The sequence below is a fragment of the Phyllobates terribilis genome, unplaced genomic scaffold (genome assembly GCF_046119375.1).
Source record: "Phyllobates terribilis strain yellow unplaced genomic scaffold, ASM4611937v1 Scaffold_2__4_contigs__length_985480577, whole genome shotgun sequence".
Classification (NCBI taxonomy): domain Eukaryota; kingdom Metazoa; phylum Chordata; class Amphibia; order Anura; family Dendrobatidae; genus Phyllobates; species Phyllobates terribilis.
The window spans coordinates 946933607-946956600 of record NW_027362762.1 but is presented as its reverse complement, the minus strand read 5'-3'; the positions used below and the strand labels follow the sequence as shown (position 1 = coordinate 946956600).

The 22994-nt window shown below is 44.2% G+C and overlaps 1 protein-coding gene across 3 annotated transcripts in view; it reads right to left on the bottom strand.

Annotated features, from left to right (window-relative positions):
• Positions 1–22994, bottom strand: part of LOC141239184 (Golgi pH regulator) — a 176813-nt gene that overhangs the window by 144676 nt on the left and 9143 nt on the right. For all 3 annotated transcript variants that reach the window (XM_073668518.1, XM_073668520.1, XM_073668519.1), the window contains exons 4-8: positions 22145–22248; positions 20157–20263; positions 19120–19221; positions 18812–18932; positions 18643–18723 (exon numbers count right to left, since the gene is read on the bottom strand). In XM_073668518.1, the coding sequence (XP_073524619.1) occupies positions 18643–18723; positions 18812–18932; positions 19120–19221; positions 20157–20263; positions 22145–22248 (515 nt within the window). The remainder of the gene's footprint in view (positions 1–18642; positions 18724–18811; positions 18933–19119; positions 19222–20156; positions 20264–22144; positions 22249–22994) is intronic.

The window sequence follows — 22994 nt, the reverse complement described above, 5'->3', positions numbered from 1 at the left end:
TAGTAGTTATATTCTTGTACATAGGGGGCAGTATTATAGTAGTTATATTCTTTTGCATAGTGGCAGTATTATAGTAGTTATATTCTAGTACATAGGGGGCAGTATTATAGTAGTTATATTCTTGTACATAGGAGCAGTATTATAGTAGTTATATTCTAGTACACAGGGGGCAGTATTATAGTAGATATATTCTTGTACATAGGGGGCAGTATTATAGTAGTTATATTCTTGTACTTAGGGGGCAGCATTATAGTAGTTATATTCTTGTACATAGGTGGCAGTATTATAGTAGTTATATTCTTGTACATAGGGGGCAGTATTATAGTAGTTATATTCTTGTACATAGGAGCAGTATTATAGTAGTTATATTCTTGTACATAGTAGCAGTATTATAGTAGTTATATTCTTGTACATAGGAGCAGTATTATAGTAGTTATATTCTTGTACATAGTAGCAGTATTATAGTAGTTATATTCTTGTACATAGGAGCAGTATTATAGTAGTTATATTCTTATACATAGGGGCAGTATTATAGTAGTTATATTCTTATACATAGGGGGCAGTATTATAGTAGTTATATTCTTGTACATAGGGGCAGTATTATAGTAGTTATATTCTTGTACATAGGAGCAGTATTATAGTAGTTATATTCTTGTACATAGGGGGGCAGTATTATAGTAGTTATATTCTTGTACATAGGGGGGCAGTATTATAGTAGTTATATTCTTGTACATAGTGGCATTATTATAGTAGTTATATTCTTGTACATAGGGGGCAGTATTATAGTAGTTATATTCTTGTACATAGGAGCAGTATTATAGTAGTTATATTCTTATACATAGGGGGCAGTATTATAGTAGTTATATTCTTGTACATAGGGGGCAGTATTATAGTAGTTATATTCTAGTACATAGGAGCAGTATTATAGTAGTTATATTTTTGTACATAGGGGGGCAGTATTATAGTAGTTATATTCTTGTACATAGGGGGCAGTATTATAGTAGTTATATTCTAGTACATAGGAGCAGTATTATAGTCGTTATATTCTTGTACATAGGGGGCAGTATTATAGTAGTTATATTCTTGTGCATAGGGGCAGTATTATAGTAGTTATATTCTAGTACACAGGGGGCAGTATTATAGTAGATATATTCTTGTACATAGGGTTCAGTATTATAGTAGTTATATTCTTGTGCATAGGGGCAGTATTATAGTAGTTATATTCTCGTACATAGGGGGCAGTATTATAGTAGTTATATTCTTGTGCATAGGAGCAGTATTATAGTAGTTATATTCTAGTACACAGGGGGCAGTATTATAGTAGATATATTCTTGTACATAGGGTTCAGTATTATAGTAGATATATTCTTGTACATAGGGTTCAGTATTATAGTAGTTATATTCTTGTACATAGGGGGCAGTATTATAGTAGTTATATTCTTGTACAAAGGAGCAGTATTATAGTAGTTATATTCTTGTACATAGGAGCAGTATTATAGTAGTTATATTCTTGTACATAGGAGCAGTATTATAGTAGTTATATTCTTGTACATAGGAGCAGTATTATAGTAGTTATATTCTTGTACATAGGGGGCAGTATTATAGTAGTTATATTCTTGTACATAGGAGCAGTATTATAGTAGTTATATTCTTGTACATAGGGGGCAGTATTATAGTAGTTATATTCTTGTGCATAGGGGCAGTATTATAGTAGCTATATTCTAGTACATAGGGGCAGTATTATAGTAGTTATATTCTTGTACATAGGGGCAGTATTATAGTAGTTATATTCTTGTACATAGGAGCAGTATTATAGTAGTTATATTCTTGTACATAGGAGCAGTAATATAGTAGTTATATTCTTATACATAGGGGGCAGTATTATAGTAGTTATATTCTTGTACATAGGGGCAGTATTATAGTAGTTATATTCTTGTACATAGGAGCAGTATTATAGTAGTTATATTCTTCTACATAGGGGTGCAGTATTATAGTAGTTATATTCTTGTACATAGTGGGATTATTATAGTAGTTATATTCTTGTACATAGGGGGCAGTATTATAGTAGTTATATTCTTGTACATAGGAGCAGTATTATAGTAGTTATATTCTTGTACATAGGAGCAGTATTATAGTCGTTATATTCTTGTACATAGGGGGCAGTATTATAGTAGTTATATTCTTGTGCATAGGGGCAGTATTATAGTAGTTATATTCTAGTACACAGGGGGCAGTATTATAGTAGATATATTCTTGTACATAGGGTTCAGTATTATAGTAGTTATATTCTTGTGCATAGGGCCAGTATTATAGTAGTTATATTCTCGTACATAGGGGGCAGTATTATAGTAGTTATATTCTTGTGCATAGGAGCAGTATTATAGTAGTTATATTCTAGTACACAGGGGGCAGTATTATAGTAGATATATTCTTGTACATAGGGTTCAGTTTTATAGTAGATATATTCTTGTACATAGGGTTCAGTATTATAGTAGTTATATTCTTGTACATAGGGTTCAGTATTATAGTAGTTATATTCTTGTACATAGGGGGCAGTATTATAGTAGTTATATTCTTGTACATAGGAGCAGTATTATAGTAGTTATATTCTTGTACATAGGAGCAGTATTATAGTAGTTATATTCTTGTACATAGGAGCAGTATTATAGTAGTTATATTCTTGTACATAGGGGGCAGTATTATAGTAGTTATATTCTTGTGCATAGGGGCAGTATTATAGTAGTTATATTCTAGTACACAGGGGGCAGTATTATAGTAGATATATTCTTGTACATAGGGGGCAGTATTATAGTAGTTATATTCTTGTGCATAGGGGGCAGTATTATAGTAGTTATATTCTAGTACACAGGGAGCAGTATTATAGTAGTTATATTCTTGTATATAGGGGCAGTATTATAGTAGTTATATTCTTGTACATAGGGGCAGTATTATAGTAGTTATATTCTAGTACACAGGGAGCAGTATTATAGTAGTTATATTCTTGTATATAGGGGTAGTATTATAGTAGTTATATTCTTGTACATAGGGGCAGTATTATAGTAGTTATATTCTTGTACATAGGAGCAGTATTATAGTAGTTATATTCTTGTACATAGGAGCAGTATTATAGTAGTTATATTCTTGTACATAGGGGGGCAGTATTATAGTAGTTATATTCTTGTACATAGTGGCATTATTATAGTAGTTATATTCTTGTACATAGGAGCAGTATTATAGTAGTTATATTCTTATACATAGGGGGCAGTATTATAGTAGTTATATTCTTGTACATAGGGGGCAGTATTATAGTAGTTATATTCAAGTACATAGGAGCAGTATTATAGTAGTTATATTCTTGTACATAGGGGGGCAGTATTATAGTAGTTATATTCTTGTACATAGGGGGCAGTATTATAGTAGTTATATTCTAGTACATAGGAGCAGTATTATAGTCGTTATATTCTTGTACATAGGGGGCAGTATTATAGTAGTTATATTCTTGTGCATAGGGGCAGTATTATAGTAGTTATATTCTAGTACACAGGGGGCAGTATTATAGTAGTTATATTCTTGTACATAGGGGGCAGTATTATAGTAGTTATATTCTTGTATATAGGGGCAGTATTATAGTAGTTATATTCTAGTACACAGGGGTCAGTATTATAGTAGTTATATTCTTGTACATAGGGGGCAGTATTATAGTAGTTATATTCTTGTACATAGGAGCAGTATTATAGTAGTTATATTCTTGTACATAGGAGCAGTATTATAGTAGTTATATTCTTGTACATAGGGGCAGTATTATAGTAGTTATATTCTTGTACATAGGGGGCAGTATTATAGTAGTTATATTCTTGTACATAGGGGGCAGTATTATAGTAGTTATATTCTTGTACATAGGGGGCAGTATTATAGTAGTTATATTCTTGTACATAGGGGGCAGTATTATAGTAGTTATATTCTTGTACATAGGGGCAGTATTATAGTAGTTATATTCTTGTACATAGGGGCAGTATTATAGTAGTTATATTCTTGTATATAGGGGCAGTATTATAGTAGTTATATTCTTGTATATAGGGGCAGTATTATAGTAGTTATATTCTTGTACATAGGGAGCAGTATTATAGTAGTTATATTCTTGTACATAGGGAGCAGTATTATAGTAGTTATATTCTTGTACATAGGAGCAGTATTATAGTAGTTATATTCTTGTACATAGGGAGCAGTATTATAGTAGTTATATTCTTGTACATAGGAGCAGTATTATAGTAGTTATATTCTTGTACATAGGAGCAGTATTATAGTAGTTATATTCTTGTACATAGGAGCAGTATTATAGTAGTTATATTCTTGTACATAGGAGCAGTATTATAGTAGTTATATTCTTGTACATAGGGAGCAGTATTATAGTAGTTATATTCTTGTACATAGGGGCAGTATTATAGTAGTTATATTCTTGTTCATAGGGAGCAGTATTATAGTAGTTATATTCTTGTATATAGGGGCAGTATTATAGTAGTTATATTCTTGTACATAGGAGCAGTATTATAGTAGTTATATTCTTGTACATAGGGGCAGTATTATAGTAGTTATATTCTTGTACATAGGGGCAGTATTATAGTAGTTATATTCTTGTACATAGGGGACAGTATTAGGGTATGTGCACACGATGCAGAAATGAAGCAGAAAATTTCTGCATCATTTCTGCATCTCCCTGGCAGAAAAAACGCATGCAGATTGACAAGCGCTTTCCAGGCGATTTTAGCATCACCTGGAAAGTGCTTGTGACAACTAGGTCACACTATATAAATCCATGCAAACAGCATGGATTTATATAGTGTGACCCGAGAGAGTGTATATACTTACCTCCGATGGCCCGCGCTGTCCTGCTCAATCCGTTCTCCCGGCAACTTTGAAATGAAAGACCTGCCGATGTCAGCGTCACGTCACCCGTCACATGACTCTGACGTCAGCGCAGGTCCTACAACTCACTGCAAAGTGCCGGGAACCAAGCAGGAGCGCTGCGCGGGCCGACAGATGGTAAGTATATATATATTTTTTATTTTATTCTTGTTTTACAGCTTTTTTAATGGTACCTGGGTGTGGAAGAGACTCTCCTCTCCTCCACACCCGGTACCATCCGCACATTAGAACGCGCCAATAACGCAAGTACAGATGCAGTCTTGCGGAATTGGCGCGTTCTAATGCAAGTCAATGGCGGCGAAAACGCAGCGCTTCCGCAAAATTAATTGACATGGTGCGGACTTTTGAGCGCAACGTTTACGCTGCGGAAAAATCCGCATCATGGGCACAGCACATGCGGATTTCAATTGGGGAACATTGCTGCCCTTCTACCATGCGTTTTTAATGCGTTTCCGCAACTGCAAAAACGCAGCGGAAACCCATTAAATACGCATTGTGTGAACTCAGCCTTATAGTAGTTATATTCTTGTACATAGGGGCAGTATTATAGTAGTTATATTCTTGTACATAGGAGCAGTATTATAGTAGTTATATTCTTGTACATAGGGGCAGTATTATAGTAGTTATATTCTTGTACATAGGAGCAGTATTATAGTAGATATATTCTTGTACATAAAAGCAGTATTATAGTAGTTATATTCTTGTACATAGGGGGCAGTATTATAGTAGTTATATTCTTGTATATAGGAGCAGTATTATAGTAGTTCTATTCTTGTATATAGGGGCAGTATTATAGTAGTTATATTCTTGTACATAGGAGCAGTATTATAGTAGTTATATTCTTGTACATAGGGGGCAGTATTATAGTAGTTATATTCTTGTACATAGGAGCAGTATTATAGTAGTTATATTCTTCTACATAGGGGCAGTATGATAGTAGTTATATTCTTGTACATAGGGGCAGTATTATAGTAGTTATATTCTTGTACATAGGAGCAGTATTATAGTAGTTATAATCTTGTATATAGGGGCAGTATTATAGTAGTTATATTCTTGTACATAGGGGCAGTATTATAGTAGTTATATTCTTGTACATAGGGGGTAGTATTATAGTAGTTATATTCTTGTACATAGGAGCAGTATTATAGTAGTTATATTCCTGTACATAGGAGCAGTATTATAGTAGTTATATTCTTGTACATAGGGGGCAGTATTATAGTAGTTATATTCTTGTACATAGGGGGCAGTATTATAGTAGTTATATTCTTGTACATAGGGGGCAGTATTATAGTAGTTATATTCTTGTACATAGGAGCAGTATTATAGTAGTTATATTCTTGTACATAGGGGCAGTATTATAGTAGCTATATTCTTGTACATAGGGGGCAGTATTATAGTAGTTATATTCTTGTACATAGGGGCAGTATTATAATAGTTATATTCTTGTATATAGAAGCAGTATTATAGTAGTTATATTCTTGTACATAGGAGCAGTATTATAGTAGTTATATTCTTGTACATAGGGGGCAGTATTATAGTAGTTATATTTTTGTACATAGGAGCAGTATTGTAGCGTTAGCGTCCCTGCCCCCTGCTAGGCAGGGACGCTGTTCCCCTCACCTCTCCGCTCCGAGCCCGGCGTCCTCCTCCCGCTCTGCTGGCAGCGCGCGCTCCTTCCCGGCCACGGTGCTTAGGGCGCGCGCGCGCGCTCCCTCCCTCTTAAAGTGGCCGCGCGCGTCGTCCTAAGGAGTCCCCGGCCAATGGCCGGAGGACTTCACCATATACAAGGCACCTCCTCCAAAATGGAGGTGTCCGAGCAATGTTGTTGCACTGTTCACTACTCTGCTTCAGCCCTCAGGTCCCGTTGCCAGTTACCTGCCAGCTTGCTGCCTGATTCCTGCCTGTCATCCGCTTTCCTGCTTGCTAGCCTGAGGTCCGACGGTCTGCCTTCCGACACCTGTCAGTCTGTCTATGGACCAGCTTGCCCGCTCACCTGGGAGCGCTCACCTGCTACCTGTCTGTTAGCCTACCTGGAGGCTCCGCCGTCACGTGCTGTGACCACCTGCCAGTCCAGAGACTCTTGCCTGCTCACCTGGGAGCGCTCATCTGCTACCTGCCAGTTAGCCTGCCTGGAGGCTCCGCCGTCACATGCTGTGACCACCTGCTTATCCAGAGACTCTCGCCTGCTCACCTGGGAGCACTCATCTGCATCCGCCTGTTAGCCTACCTGGAGGCTCCGCCGTCACATGCTGTGACCACCTGCTTATCCAGAGACTCTCGCCTGCTCACCTGGGAGCACACACCTGCCATCCGCCTGCTAGCCTACCTGGAGGCTCAGCCGTCACAGGTCGTACCAACCGTATACCCAGAGACTGTCCCGGTCACTTGCTGTGATCTCCTGCCCGTTCACCCAGAGACTGCCCCGGTCACTTGCTGTGACCTCCTGCCCGTTTACCCAGAGACTGTCCCGGTCACTTGCCGTGACCTCCTGCCCGTTTACCCAGAGACTGTCCAGGTCACCTGCTGTGACTACCTGCCCGTCTTCCCTGGTCACCACCCGCTTCCTTACAAGGACCGCCCCCTTGTATAGTTGCTCTGAGGTTCCGCCTCCCAGACCCGTTACAGTTTGCTCGGGCCATGGAACCCGGTGGTACCCAAGCTCCCTCGCTCTCGGACCTATGTCATGAACTGTCCCGTCAGAGGTCCCAACAGGAGTCCATCCTGGGTCACCTGCGGAATGTCAACTCTCGCCTGGACACTCTGACTGCTCCACCAGCAACCACCGCTAGTGTCATGACTCGCAACCCGGCAGCGCCGCTGCCCACCAATACCATGGTATCCTGTCCTGGACCCCGGCTTTCCGCACCTCCTCGCTACGGAGGCGACCCAGCTCAAGCTCGGGGCTTCATAAACCAGTGCACCCTGCACTTTGAACTCCTGTCCCACCAGTTTATCTCCGACCGGTCCAAAGTGGCCTTTATCATGTCCCACCTCACAGGGGAGGCTCTGGCTTGGCTGAATCCTCTATGGGAGAGAGGAGACCCTCTGGTGTCCGACTTGTCAGCCTTTCTCACGGCTTTCCGGAAAGTCTTCGATGAACCCGGACGGAAGACCTCATCCGCATCGTCTCTGCTACGCCTCCGTCAGGGAAGTCTCACCGTGGGCCAATATGCCATACGGTTCCGTACCCTTGCCTTGGAGCTGGCCTGGGATAACGACGCTCTGGTGTCTGTCTTCTGGGAGGGTCTGTCCGGCCGTATTAAAGATGAACTCGCCGGTCGGGACATTCCTACCACTCTCGACGACTTAACTCTTGCCACTCGGATTGACTTACGGTTCCAGGAGCGCGCCAAAGAGGTCTCTCGTGAGAGAGGGTTTCCACGTCTAGCTCCCATCTTCCAGAAACCCGTTATTCCCTCCGTTTCTCCCCAGGCACACACTCTCCTGAGCCTATGCAGGTCGACCAGACCAAGATGGTCAAAACCCGTCAAGACTTAGGCCGTGCCGAGGGGAGCTGCTTCTACTGTGGCAGTAAGGAGCACCGGATCCGTACCTGCCCGGAGAGGTCGGGAAACGCCTGTGTCTAGGATCGCTCAGAGAGGTCGTCCTAGACAAGAATAAATCCTCTCCATCTCTGCTGTTGTCAGTCTCAATCGTCTGCGGGGAGAACCGTTATTTCGAACTAGCCCAACTTGACTCTGGAGCAGCCGGGAATCTTATTTCACAGTTCCTGGTAGAGAAATACCGCATCCCCACCAAACCTCTGGCTGTACCCTTATCTGTCGCTGCCGTGGATGGGGGACTCTTACCTCGTCCCATCCAACTCATCACCGAATCCATTACTCTGCAGGTGGGAATGCTGCATTCTGAGAGTATCTCCTTTCATGTTCTGCCTGGACTCTCTCATGCCCTCTTGCTAGGCCTACCTTGGCTCCAGAGACATGCACCCGTGCTTGACTGGCAGACCGGAGAAGTCCTTCGCTGGGGACAGGACTGCCATAAAACTTGTTTGGTTCCCGTCCATCCCGTCCGTCCTTCTCCTACCCCAGCTAATCTACCTGGACTTCCGATTCCTTATTGGTCATATGCTGATGTCTTTAATAAAAAGGAGGCAGAGACACTACCCCCTCATAGACCATACGACTGCCCTATCGACCTGTTACCCGGTACTACTCCTCCCCGTGGGCGTATTTACCCATTGTCCGCTGCTGAGACCCGGTCTATGTCCGAATATATTGAGGAGAACCTGGCCCGGGGATTTATCCGGAAATCTACCTCCCCGGCGAGAGCAGGCTTCTTCTTCGTTAAAAAGAAGGACGGCTCTCTCCGTCCCTGCATTGACTATAGAGGCCTAAACCAGATCACGGTGAAGAATAAGTACCCTTTTCCGCTCATTCCGGAATTATTTGATCGTCTGAGGGGGGCTAGAATCTTCACCAAACTGGACCTTCGTGGGGCGTACAACCTGGTCCGTATCCGTCAGGGGGATGAATGGAAGACGGCATTCAACACCCGGGACGGCCACTATGAATATCTGGTAATGCCCTTCGGTCTCTGTAACGCTCCCGCCGTCTTTCAAGAGTTGGTCAATGACATCTTCCGGGACCTTCTCTACTCCTGCGTGGTGGTGTACCTGGACGACATCTTGGTCTTCTCTCCGGATCTCCAGACTCACCGGAGGGATGTTCGTCAGGTCCTGCTCAGGCTCAGGCAGAACCACCTCTTCGCTAAATATGAGAAGTGCCTTTTTGAGCAGACCTCGCTTCCGTTTTTTGGGCTACATAATTTCTCAGACCGGCCTACGAATGGATCCTGAGAAGCTGTCTGCCATCGAGAAGTGGCCTCGACCGGAGGGGTTGAAGGCCATTCAGCGGTTCCTGGGCTTCGCCAAATACTACCGCCTCTTCATACCGCACTTCTCTTCCCGGACTGCCCCAATTTCTGCGCTCACCCGTAAGGGTACTAATCCCAAAGAGTGGCCGCCCGAAGCAGAGGAAGCCTTTCTTTCCTTAAAACAGGCCTTCTCTTCCGCCCCGGTGCTGCATCGCCCAGATGGCAACAAGCAGTTCTTCCTGGAAGTTGACGCCTCCTCCTCTGGAGCCGGAGCGGTACTTACCCAAAAATCGTCTTCCGGGAGAATGGTAACTTGTGGCTTCTTCTCCAAACTCTTCTCCCCTTCGGAGCGCAACTATTCCATAGGAGACCGAGAGTTATTGGCCATCAAGCTGGCATTGGAGGAGTGGCGTTACCTGCTCGAAGGGGCTCTTCACCCGGTAATAATTTACACTGACCACAAGAACTTGGCTTACCTCCAGCATGCCCAGAGACTTAACCCGCGCCAAGCCCGGTGGTCCTTCTTTTTTGCTCGCTTTGATTTTGTTCTTCATTTTCGCCCGGCTGACAAAAACATCAAGGCGGACGCCTTGTCCCGATCCTTTCTGGTGTCTGATCTCGAGGAGGAACCTAAACACATCATCGATCCCGCCAGAGTAATGCAGGTGGCTCCCATGAGTCTAAATCGTCTCCCTCCCGGTAAGACGTTTGTATCAGTACCTGATCGGGAGAAGATCCTACACTGGGGTCACTCGTCTAAACTAGCTGGCCACGCCGGTCAGAAAAAGACCCTCCAGCTTATTACCCGGCACTACTGGTGGCCTACCCTGCACAAGGACGTAATAGACTTTGTTTCTGCCTGTGTGTCCTGCGCCCGCAACAAGGTTCCGAGACATCTGCCAGCCGGTCGCCTCCTTCCGCTTCCTGTGCCTGCTGCCCCCTGGCAGGATATAGCAATGGACTTTATAACTGATCTTCCCGTCTCTGCCGGTTGTACGGTCATTTGGGTGGTCGCTGACCGCTTTTCCAAGATGGCTCATTTCGTTCCCCTGCCAGGCCTCCTGTCTGCACCCGAGCTGGCTAAAGATTTTATCCGCCACATCTTTCGTCTTCATGGCCTGCCCCTCCACATCGTGTCGGATCGTGGGGTACAGTTCACCTCACGCTTCTGGAGAGCCACTTGTAAACTGCTTGACGTCACCCTGGACTTCTCCTCCGCTTACCACCCACAGTCTAATGGTCAAGTGGAGCGGATCAATCAGAACCTGACCAGTTACCTCCGGCACTTCGTTAATGCCCACCATTCAGACTGGGTGGATCTCCTGCCATGGGCTGAATTCTCGTACAATAACCACGAGAGCGAATCTTCCTCCAAATCCCCGTTTTTTGTAGTCTTCGGTCAGCATCCTCGGATCCCATTTCCCGTCTCCATCTCGGTGGATAATCCGGCTGCGGAATCTCTCGTTAGCAAATTTTCCTCCATTTGGGAGAGTACCCGATCCGCACTCCTCCAGTCGTCCGAGCGGATGAAAAGACACGCTGACAAAAAACGTCTGGATCCTCCACAATTCCGTCCTGGGGATAAAGTCTGGCTCTCGTCCAAGTATGTCCGGCTCAAGATTCCTTCCTATAAGTTAGGGCCTCGGTTCATCGGTCCTCTGGAGGTTATCAGTCAGATCAACCCGGTGGCCTATAAATTGAAATTCCCGGCCAACCTACGGATCCCTAACTCCTTCCATGTATCTCTCCTCAAACCTGTGGTACTTAACTCTTTTTCCAAGTCTACAGGTACGCCTCCTGCTCCGGTTTCTGCTGAAGACGAGTTTGAGGTAGAGAACATTCTAGCCACCAAAAGGGTAAGAGGAAAGACCTTTTTTCTAGTAGATTGGAAGGGGTTTGGTCCTGAGGAGAGAACGTGGGAGCCCCGGGAGAACATCCATGCCCCTCTCATCCTTGCTAAATTTCTGTCTGGCCTAAAAAAGGGGGGGCCTAAAGGGGGGGTACTGTAGCGTCGGCGTCCCTGCCCTCTGCTAGGCAGGGACGCTGTTCCCCTCACCTCTCCGCTCCGAGCCCGGCGTCCTCCTCCCGCTCTGCTGGCAGCGCGCGCTCCTTCCCGGCCACGGTGCTTAGGGCGCGCGCGAGCGCTCCCTCCCTCTTAAAGGGGCCGCGCGCGCCGTCCTAAGGAGTCCCAGGCCAATGCCCGGAGGACTTCACCATATATAAGGCACCTCCTCCAAAATGGAGGTGCCCGAGCAATGTTGTTGCACTGTTCACTACTCTGCTTCAGCCCTCAGGTCCCGTTGCCTGTTACCTGCCAGTTACCTAGAATCATAGAATCATAGAATCATAGAATGGTAGAGTTGGAAGGGACCTCCTGGGTCATCTGGTCCAACCCCCTGCTCAAAGCAGGATTCACTAGATCATCTCAGACAGATGTCTGTCCAGCCTCTGTTTGAAGACGTCCATTGAAGGGGAACTCACCACCTCTCGTGGCAGCCTGTTCCACTCATTAATCACCCTAACTGTCAAAAAGTTTTTTCTAATATCTAATCTGTGTCTCCTCCCATTTAGTTTCATCCCATTGCTTCTAGTCTTTCCTTGTGCAAATGAGAATAAAGATGATCCTTCTACAATGTGACAGCCCTTGACATATTTGTAGACAGCTATTAAATCTCCTCTCAGTCTTCTTTTTTGCAAGCTAAACATTCCCAAATCCTGCAACCGTTCCTCATAGGACATGGTTTGCAGACCAGTCACCATTCTGGTCGCTCTTCTCTGAACTTGCTCCAGTTTGTCTATGTCTTTTTTAAAATGTGGTGCCCAAAACTGTACACAGTATTCCAGATGAGGTCTGACCAAAGAGGAGTAAAGACCGATAATGACTTCACGTGATCTAGACTGTATGCTTCTGTTAATACATCCCAGAATTGTATTTGCCTTTTTTGCTGCTGCATCACACTGTTGACTCATGTTCAGTCTATGATCTATTAGTATACCTAAGTCTTTTTCACATGTACTGTTGCTTAGCTCTATTCCTCCCATTCTGTATATGCTTTTTTCATTTTTATTGCCCAGATGTAGTACTTTGCATTTTTCCCTGTTAAAAACCATTCTGTTGGTTGCTGCCCACTGCTCCAGTTTATTTAGGTCTTTTTGAATCCTCTCTCTCTCTTCTCTAGTATTAGCTATCCCTCCTAGCTTTGTGTCATCAGCAAATTTAATCAGTTTACCCTCAATTCCTTCATCTAAATCATTGATAAAGATGTTGAACAATACAGGTCCCAGGACGGAGCCCTGTGGTACCCCACTTGAGACATTCATCCAGCTGGATGTGAAGCCATTTACAACCACCCTTTGAGTCCGATCACTAAGCCAGTTATGAATCCACCTAACAGTTGCCTGGTCCATTGCATACTTGGTCATTTTTTCAATAAGGATGGTGTGAGATACTTTGTCAAATGCTTTGCTGAAGTCAAGATATACTATATCTACAGCATTTCCCTGATCCACCCAGTCAGTGATTCTGTCATAGAAGGAAATTAAGTTAGTCTGACATGACTTGTTAGTTACAAACCCATGCTGACTCTGGTTAATCACTTCATTCTTATCCATGTACTTACATACATGTTGTTTAATAATTTGTTCAAAGATCTTTCCTGGTATAGAAGTCAGACTCACCGGCCTATAGTTCCCTGGGTCCACCTTCTTCCCCTTTTTGAAGATAGGAACAACATTTGCTCTTCTCCAGTCTTCTGGGACTTCTCCTGTTCTCCAAGAATTTTCAAAGATTATGGAGAGTGGTTCTAAAATTTCTTCTACGATCTCCTTCAGTACTCTGGGGTGTAATTCATCTGGACCTGGAGACTTGAACTCATTTATGTTAGCTAAAAATTCCCTCACAATCTTTCTGTTTACAGATAACTTGGATTCCTCTATTCCTTTAAAAGGACAGTGAAGATCAGTTGATGTTACATTTTGTTTCTGAGAGAAAACAGATGCAAAATAGGAATTAAAAAGTTCGGCCTTCTCAACATCCTCTCTTACCATTTCTCCATTTTCATCCTGTAAAAATCCTATAGCATCTTTGACTTTTCTTTTACTTTTGACATACCCCCAAAATCCTTTTTTATTGCTTTTGACATCTCTTGCAAGCCTTAATTCATTGTCAGCTTTAGCTAACCTGATACGTGCCCTGCAGGATCTGCAGACTGCATTATAATCTTCTTTAGATATGCCTCCCTCTTTCCATTTAATAAACATTTCTTTCTTTCTTTTTAGCATGTGTTTAAGTTCTGTGTTCATCCATCCTGGTTTCCTTAAATGCTTCCCATTCTTCCTACTTTTCGGGATTGTTAACGATTGTGCTTTGAGAATCTCATTTTTAAAAATTTCCCATCCTTCCTGGACATTTTTGTCCTTAAGGACATCCAGCCATTGGATCCCTCCTATTCTCTTTCTGAGTCTCTTAAAATCTGCCTTTCTAAAATCTAACCTTGAAGTTTGAGTCTTCACATGTCTTCCTCCTCTAGTTATCCAAAATTCTATAATAGCATGATCGCTGCCTCCTAGGGTCCCAGCCACCTTTACCTCCTCAACCATTTCCTCCCTGTTTATAAGGATTAGATCCAAAGTAGCAGATCCCCTTGTTTTCTCCCCTACCTTTTGGAAGATAAAGTTGTCAGCAAGAGAGGATAAGAATTTGCTTGACCTGTTAGTTTTACTTGAGAGAGATTCCCAACAAATGTCTGGATAGTTGAAATCTCCCATGACCACTACGTCATATTTTTTGGAGAACTTGGTCATTTGATACATAAAGAGTTCATCCATATCTTCAGCTTGCCCAGGTGGCCTGTAGTAAATGCCTACAATGGTGTCCTTTCCGTTGTTCTCTCCTTGTATTCTTACCCAAACAGTTTCCACAGAACTCCCAGTCTCTGAAGCTTCAATCTCTGTGCAGATATACGTTTTTCTAACATACAATGCAACACCTCCTCCTCGTTTATCAAGTCTGTTTCTTGCAAATAAGTTGTATCCTTTTAGCCTTTTATTCCAATCATGTGTATCGTCCCACCAAGTTTCAGTGATTCCAATGACATCATATTCCTTTTCCTGCATTAGTAGTTCCAATTCTCCTTGTTTGTTGCCCATGCTTTGTGCATTTGTATAAAAACATTTTAGTTTGTGATTGGTTTCTCTTCCTCCCATATTTTTATTATTTAGATTTTTTTGTCTTTGTTCTTCTTTTCCACTTCCAGTAGCAGAGATCTCAATAGTATTTGTCAGCTGTATGGCTTTTTCTGGCCTTTTGCTTCCCTTCCCACATTGTTCTAGTTTAAAGCTCTCCTGATGAGTGTAGCAAGGCGACTTCCAAATACATGTTTTCCAGTCTTCGTAAGGTGCACCCCATCTCTAGCAAGTAGTCCATCGTATAGGTAATTCATTCCGTGATCCAGAAATCCAAATCCTTGTTGACGGCACCATCGACGTAGCCAGTTGTTCACCTGTAGAATCTTATTCCACCTCATTGTTCCATGGCCATCCACTGGGAGGATGGATGAGAAGACCACCTGCGCTCCCAATTCTTTCACTTTCTTGCCTAAGTCTTCAAAGTCACTGCAGATGGTTTCCAGGTCCTTTCTTGCGGTGTCATTTGTCCCCACATGTATTAGCAGGAATGGGTAGTGATCTGTAGGTCTGAAGAGTCTTGATATCCTGTCAGACACATCTTTAATTTTTGCTCCTGGAAGACAGCACATTTCTCTTGAGGTTATGTCTGGTCTGCAGATAGCGGCCTCTGTTCCTCTTAACAGGGAATCCCCCATGAACACCACTCTCCGTTTTTTCTTCACAGCATTCTTCTTTCTCCATCCAGGAGGATTTTGAGGGCTTACAAGGTTATTCATTGCTGGCAAAGTCTTATTTTGCTGTATTTCTTCATGGTTCTCCTGCCTGATTCCTGCCTGATTCCTGCCTGTCATCCGCTTTCCTGCTTGCTAGCCTGAGGTCCGACGGTCTGCCTTCCGACACCTGTCAGTCTGTCTATGGACCAGCTTGCCCGCTCACCTGGGAGCGCTCACCTGCTACCTGTCTGTTAGCCTACCTGGAGGCTCCGCCGTCACGTGCTGTGACCACCTGCCAGTCCAGAGACTCTTACCTGCTCACCTGGGAGCGCTCATCTGCTACCTGCCAGTTAGCCTGCCTGGAGGCTCCGCCGTCACATGCTGTGACCACCTGCTTATCCAGAGACTCTCGCCTGCTCACCTGGGAGCACACACCTGCCATCCGCCTGCTAGCCTACCTGGAGGCTCAGCCGTCACAGGTCGTACCAACCGTATACCCAGAGACTGTCCCGGTCACTTGCTGTGATCTCCTGCCCGTTCACCCAGAGACTGCCCCGGTCACTTGCTGTGACCTCCTGCCCGTTTACCCAGAGACTGTCCAGGTCACCTGCTGTGACTACCTGCCCGTCTTCCCTGGTCACCACCCGCTTCCTTACAAGGACCGCCCCCTTGTATAGTTGCTCTGAGGTTCCGCCTCCCAGACCCGTTACAAGTATTATAGTAGTTATATTCTTGTACATAGGGGGCAGTATTATAGTAGTTATATTCTTGTACATAGGAGCAGTATTATAGTAGTTATATTCTTGTACATAGGAGCAGTATTATAGTAGTTATATTCTTGTACATAGGAGCAGTATTATAGTAGTTATATTCTTGTACATAGGGGGCAGTATTATAGCAGTTATATTCTTGTACATAGGAGCAGTATTATAGTAGTTATATTCTTGTACATAGGGGCAGTATTATAGTAATTATATTCTTGTACATAGGAGCAGTATTATAGTAGTTATATTCTTGTACATAGGGGGCAGTATTATAGTAGTTATATTCTTGTACATAGGGGGCAGTATTATAGTAGTTATATTCTTGTACATAGGGGGCAGTATTATAGTAGTTATATTCTTGTACATAGGAGGCAGTATTATAGTAGTTATATTCTTGTACATAGGAGCAGTATTATAGTAGTTATATTCTTGTACATAGGAGCAGTATTATAGTAGTTATATTCTTGTACATAAGAGCAGTATTATAGTAGTTATATTCTTGTACATAGGGGCCAGTATTATAGTAGTTATATTCTTGTACATAAGAGCAGTATTATAGTAGTTATATTCTTGTACATAGGGGCCAGTATTATAGTAGTTATATTCTTGTACATAGGAGCAGTATTATAGTAGTTGTAGTGCCGGCGTCCCTGCCCTCTGCTAGGCAGGGACGCTGCTCCTCTCACCGCTCTGCTCCGTCCCGGCGTCCTCCTCCTGCTCTGCTCTCAGCGCGCGCTCCTTCCCGGCCCGTGCTTAGGGCGCGCGCGCGCGCGCTCCCCTCCTCTTAAAGGGGCCGCGCGCGCCGCCCTAAAGAGTCCCCGGCCAATGGCCGGAGGACTTCATCATATATAGGGCACCTCCTCCAAAATGGAGGGGCCCGAGCAATGTTGTTTGCACCTGTGTCTCACCTGTGCTTCAGCCCTCAGGTCCCGTTGCCAGTTACCTGCCAGTTACCTGCCAGTTTCCTGCCAGTTTCCTGCCAGTTTCCTGCTAGTTACCTGCCAGTACCTGCCAGTTACCTGCCTGATTCCTGCCTGAATACTTGTTACCTGTCTGCCAGTCTGAGGTCCGACGGTCTGCCTTACTACTCCTGTCAGTCTGTCTAAAGGACCAGCCTGCCCGCTCACCTGGGAGCGCATATCAGCTACCTGCCTGCTTGCCTGAGGTCCGACGGTCTGCCTTACTACTCCGGTCAGTCTGTCTATGGACCAGCTTGCCCGCTCACCTGGGAGCGCTTCTCCGTTATCTGCCTGCTTGCCAGCCCGGAGGCTCCGTTGTCACGTGCTGTGACCACCAGCTACTCCAGACTCTTGCCCGCTCACCTGGGAGCGCATCTCCGTTACCTGCCTGCTTGCCAGCCCGGAGGTCCCGTTGTCACGTGCGGTGACCATCAGCCATTCCAGAGACTCTTGCCCGCTCACCTGGGAGCGCTTCTCCGTTACCTACCTGCCTGCCAGCCCGGAGGTTCCGCCGTCACGTGCCGTGACCACCTGCTATTCCAGAGACTCTCGCTTGCTCACCTGGGAGCACACATCTACCACCTGCCTGCTAGCCTACCCGGAGGCTCTGCCATCACAGGTCGTACCTACCCCTTACCCAGAGACTGCCCTGATCACTTGCCGTAACTCCCTGTCCGTTCACCCAGAGACTGCCACCCGCTCCCTTACAAGGGCCGCCCCCTTGTATAGTAGCTCAGAGGTTCCGCCTCCCGGACCCGTTTCAGTCCGCCTCCCGGACCCGTTACAGTAGTTATATTCTTGTACATAGGAGCAGTATTATAGTAGTTATATTCTTGTATATAGGAGCAGTATTATAGTAGTTATATTCTTGTACATAGGGGGCAGTATTATAGTAGTTATATTCTTGTACATAGGGGGCAGTATTATAGTAGTTATATTCTTGTACATAGGGGGCAGTATTATAGTAGTTATATTCTTGTACATAGGGGGCAGTATTATAGTAGTTATATTCTTGTACATAGGGGGCAGTATTATAGTAGTTATATTCTTGTACATAGGGGGCAGTATTATAGTAGTTATATTCTTGTACATAGGGGGCAGTATTATAGTAGTTATATTCTTGTACATAGGAGCAGTATTATAGTAGTTATATTCTTGTACACAGGGGGCAGTATTATAGTAGTTATATTCTTGTACACAGGGGGCTTTCTTGGATGTTTATACCCTGTTTGCTCTTGAATAGTTTATTCCCGTCCATAGCAGTAAGCTTCAGAGGATAGCACAGGAGGTTGCTGCCCTCTAGTGGACATTTCCCAGCATTACCTCTTTTTCTTACTGACAATCATATCCATGGTTTGCAGCAGTCTCCTCTCCAGCGCCTGGATATCGGCTTCTGTCACATTCCTGTAAAACCCAAGAAACCAAAACATTCATACTATAAATGCACTTTATTGTAAAATGCAAAATGCACTATAACAGCCCATCCACTCACCTTAAGAAGTAGGACATATATGTGTAGGGACAATTCACGGCACCAAATCCAGACAGTAAGGCCATTAGTGTCACCCCGATAACACCCACTCGGCTGATCAACTGCTCAATGGAGAGTATTCCTGCAGGAAGAGATATTTCTCTGTGACCAAGACGTACAGGAGAGTACAAGGCCACATAACTCCAACCGGATACACCCAGTAGTGAATGATGGGAGTGACAGCCGAAATTATAAAAACAATACCCGATAGTGTATCCTCATCTATAGACTTTATTGCCATGTCACACTGATGTACAGACTGGACTTACCGTGTTTTGGGCTCAGTATAGGGAAGGGATCTCCCAGCTTCCAGAAGAAATACATGAAGGTGAGCCAAACCACGCAGGAGAAGAGCAGCCGCTGACGGTGCACTGGGCAGAGAGAAGAGACATTATTAAAGGGGAGGGGGGTGCACCTACAAAAATGTACCTTTGGATGTGTCTATAAAGAACTATCTCTAATTTTAAGCTACAGTACTGAGCATTGTAGCTGTGAATCCAGCTCTGGGTGAGCTAAACACTTACTAAAAAGCTGCAGCATAGGAAACAATATACAGCAATACTGAGCAGTGCAGCTGTGAATCCAGCTCTGGGTGAGCTAAACACTTACTAAAAAGCTGCAGCATAGGAAACAATGTACAGTAATACTGAGCAGTGTAGATGTGAATCCAGCTCTGGGTGAGCTAAACACTTACTACAAAGCTGCAACATAGGAAACAATATACAGCAATACTGAGCAGTGTAGATGTGAATCCAGCTCTGGGTGAGCTAAACACTTACTACAAAGCTGCAGCATAGGAGACAATATACAGCAATACTGAGCAGTGTATATGTGAATCCAGCTCTGGGTGAGCTAAACACTTACTACAAAGCTGCAGCATAGGAGACAATATACAGCAATACTGAGCAGTGTATATGTGAATCCAGCACTGGAGTGAGATGAAACACTTACTAGATAGCTGCAGCATAGGAGACAATATACAGCAATACTGAGCAGTGTATATGTGAATCCAGCACTGGAGTGAGATGAAACACTTAATAGAAAACCGCAAAAAGGAGCGAATCAGTCTTTTTCTCTTTTACTGTGCTCGTCCTTCCTTTTCTTCCCCCCTCCATAGACTTTAAAAGTCAGCTAGAGTCTTATTCCATACTGAGCTGCCACAGTGATTCTTGTTTGATTCAAGATTAAGTAGGTCAATCCCATAGAAGGAAACAATGGGCGACAGGATAAAGCGGACAGAAGTGCTAATATGGCCGACATGCGCATGCGCTGGAGTCACAGCAGGCCAGTGCTGGTCCGTACTCACACAGTCGAATGTTGCTCACCACGAAGTATCCGATATAGAACGGGACCACGAAGACGAGGACCAGGAGGATGACGCACAGGTTCAGCTTCCAGTGGAAATACCGGGAGCTGCGGGGCAACAACCACCATTATCTTCATCAGATACAGGATAGAACATTGGGTATTGAACGAAAAGGGGCAGTGACAATGGTTAGATCAGGCAATTCTGTCAGCTTCAGAATGCCGCAAGCAGGTTCCAAAGTTCCAAAGTAGGGGTGCACAACATTTTTTGGTCCAAGGGCCACATTGGCATACTGAACCAATCCCAAGGGTCACAAAAAAATTTTAAAAAGGTGTAATTATATGAATACATCACCAGAACCACCGTTAGTACATTAATACATCACCAGAACCAAGTTTTGAGCATTTGAGAAGGATTTGGAGAGTTTATGCTAAAAAAATCCTCCCCATAATCTCAAATCTCTAGGTTTTGAGGATTTTTAAGTTTTAACATAGCCATGAAGCATGTTATGGATTGCTACATGTGTAGAAGAAAAGAACCACCGTCAGCACGAGTGCGGCACAAGGACCACCATTAGTTCATGAATGCAGCAACAGAACTACCGTCAGTACATGTGTGCAGCGCCAGAACCACCGTCAGTACATGTGTGCAGCGCCAGAACCACCGTCAGTACATGTGTGCAGCGCCAGGACCACCGTCAGTACATGTGTGCAGCGCCAGGACCACCGTCAGTACATGTGTGCAGCGCCAGGACCACCGTCAGTACATGTGTGCAGCGCCAGGACCACCGTCAGTACATGTGTGCAGCGCCAGGACCACCGTCAGTACATGTGTGCAGCGCCAGGACCACCGTCAGTACATGTGTGCAGCGCCAGGACCACCGTCAGTACATGTGTGCAGCGCCTGAACCACCGTCAGTACATGTGTGCAGCGCCTGAACCACCGTCAGTACATGTGTGCAGCGCCTGAACCACCGTCAGTACATGTGTGCAGCGCCTGAACCACCGTCAGTACATGTGTGCAGCGCCTGAACCACCGTCAGTACATGTGTGCAGCGCCTGAACCACCGTCAGTACATGTGTGCAGCGCCTGAACCACCGTCAGTACATGTGTGCAGCGCCTGAACCACCGTCAGTACATGTGTGCAGCGCCTGAACCACCGTCAGTACATGTGTGCAGCGCCTGAACCACCGTCAGTACATGTGTGCAGCGCCTGAACCACCGTCAGTACATGTGTGCAGCGCCTGAACCACCGTCAGTACATGTGTGCAGCGCCTGAACCACCGTCAGTACATGTGTGCAGCGCCTGAACCACCGTCAGTACATGTGTGCAGCGCCTGAACCACCGTCAGTACATGTGTGCAGCGCCTGAACCACCGTCAGTACATGTGTGCAGCGCCTGAACCACCGTCAGTACATGTGTGCAGCGCCTGAACCACCGTCAGTACATGTGTGCAGCGCCTGAACCACCGTCAGTACATGTGTGCAGCGCCTGAACCACCGTCAGTACATGTGTGCAGCGCCAGAACCACCGTCAGTACATGAATTCAGCACCAGAACCACCGTCAGTACATGAATTCAGCGCCAGAACCACTGTCAGTACATGAATTCAGCGCCAGAACCACCGTCAGTAAATGAAAGCAACCCCAGAAACACCGTCGGTACATGAATACAGGGTCAGAACCACCATCAGTACATGAATACAGGGTCAGAACCACCATCAGTACATGAATGCAGGATCAGAACCACCGTCAGTACATGAATGCTCATAATCTGCAAAAGAGGCCAGGAAACTATAAAATTAAAAAAAATCCCTCCAATCATGAGAATGGAGAGGATTTTTAATATGAGGCAAAACACAAATTTTCGTGCTTTTATAATATATCTGCAATTTTATTTAATTTTCCAAGAAGAGACAAAACAGTTATAAATCTATGTGAAGAGGCAGGAAACCAAAGCGGAGGTCACTGCGAGCGCTCATTACTCACCTGCTATTGAGTAAGCCCAGGATCTCGAAAATGATGAGTTCAAACATGGTGCAAGAGAAGGCGAAGGTGACGGAGAAGACGACCTGGACGACGTACTGCCGCACCTGCGGGGGAGGGAAGAAAATCCCGGAGTGACGTCACATTATCCTCTACAAACTTTTTTTTTTCCTTTCCTTCTTCCAAGAGCCATAAGTTTCTTATTTTTCTGTCCACATCGCCGTACAGGGGCTGGATGAGCCGTCGCTCTGAATGACACCATTCACTTTACCAAATTCCTCCATAAATTCCAAAAAAGTGGTATGAAATAATGAAAAACATGCAATTCAGCCATTGTTATTTTTGGGTTTTGTTTTTATTGGGGGGGGGGGGGGGTTTACAGCGTTCATTGGGTGGTAAAAATGATTCTCCACGTCAGTCAAGTTACAGCGATACCAAACTTGCATCGATTTGTTTTTGTTTGTTTTTTAGTATTCACAAAAAATGTATTTTTTTATTTATTTTTTTTTGTGTCATCATTTTCCGAGACCTGCAACATGTTTATTTTTCTGTACGTGGAGAGGAGTGAGATCTTGTCATTTGCGCGGTGAGCTGGCGTTTTTTATTGATACCAACTTTGTCTACATACGATGATTTGGTTGCTTATTATTAAAAAAAATTTAAAAGGAGGTCTCCAAAAAAAAAATGCTATTTTTTTTTTTCCCTTAATTAATTTACCTATCGGGTTAATTAATTCTGTATTTTAATAGATCAAACTTTTACAAACTCTGGAATAACTATAATTATTTGTTCTACTTTTTTTTACGCTCGGAAAGGTAAACGACTTGAATTTTTTTTTTTTTTTTTTTAACTT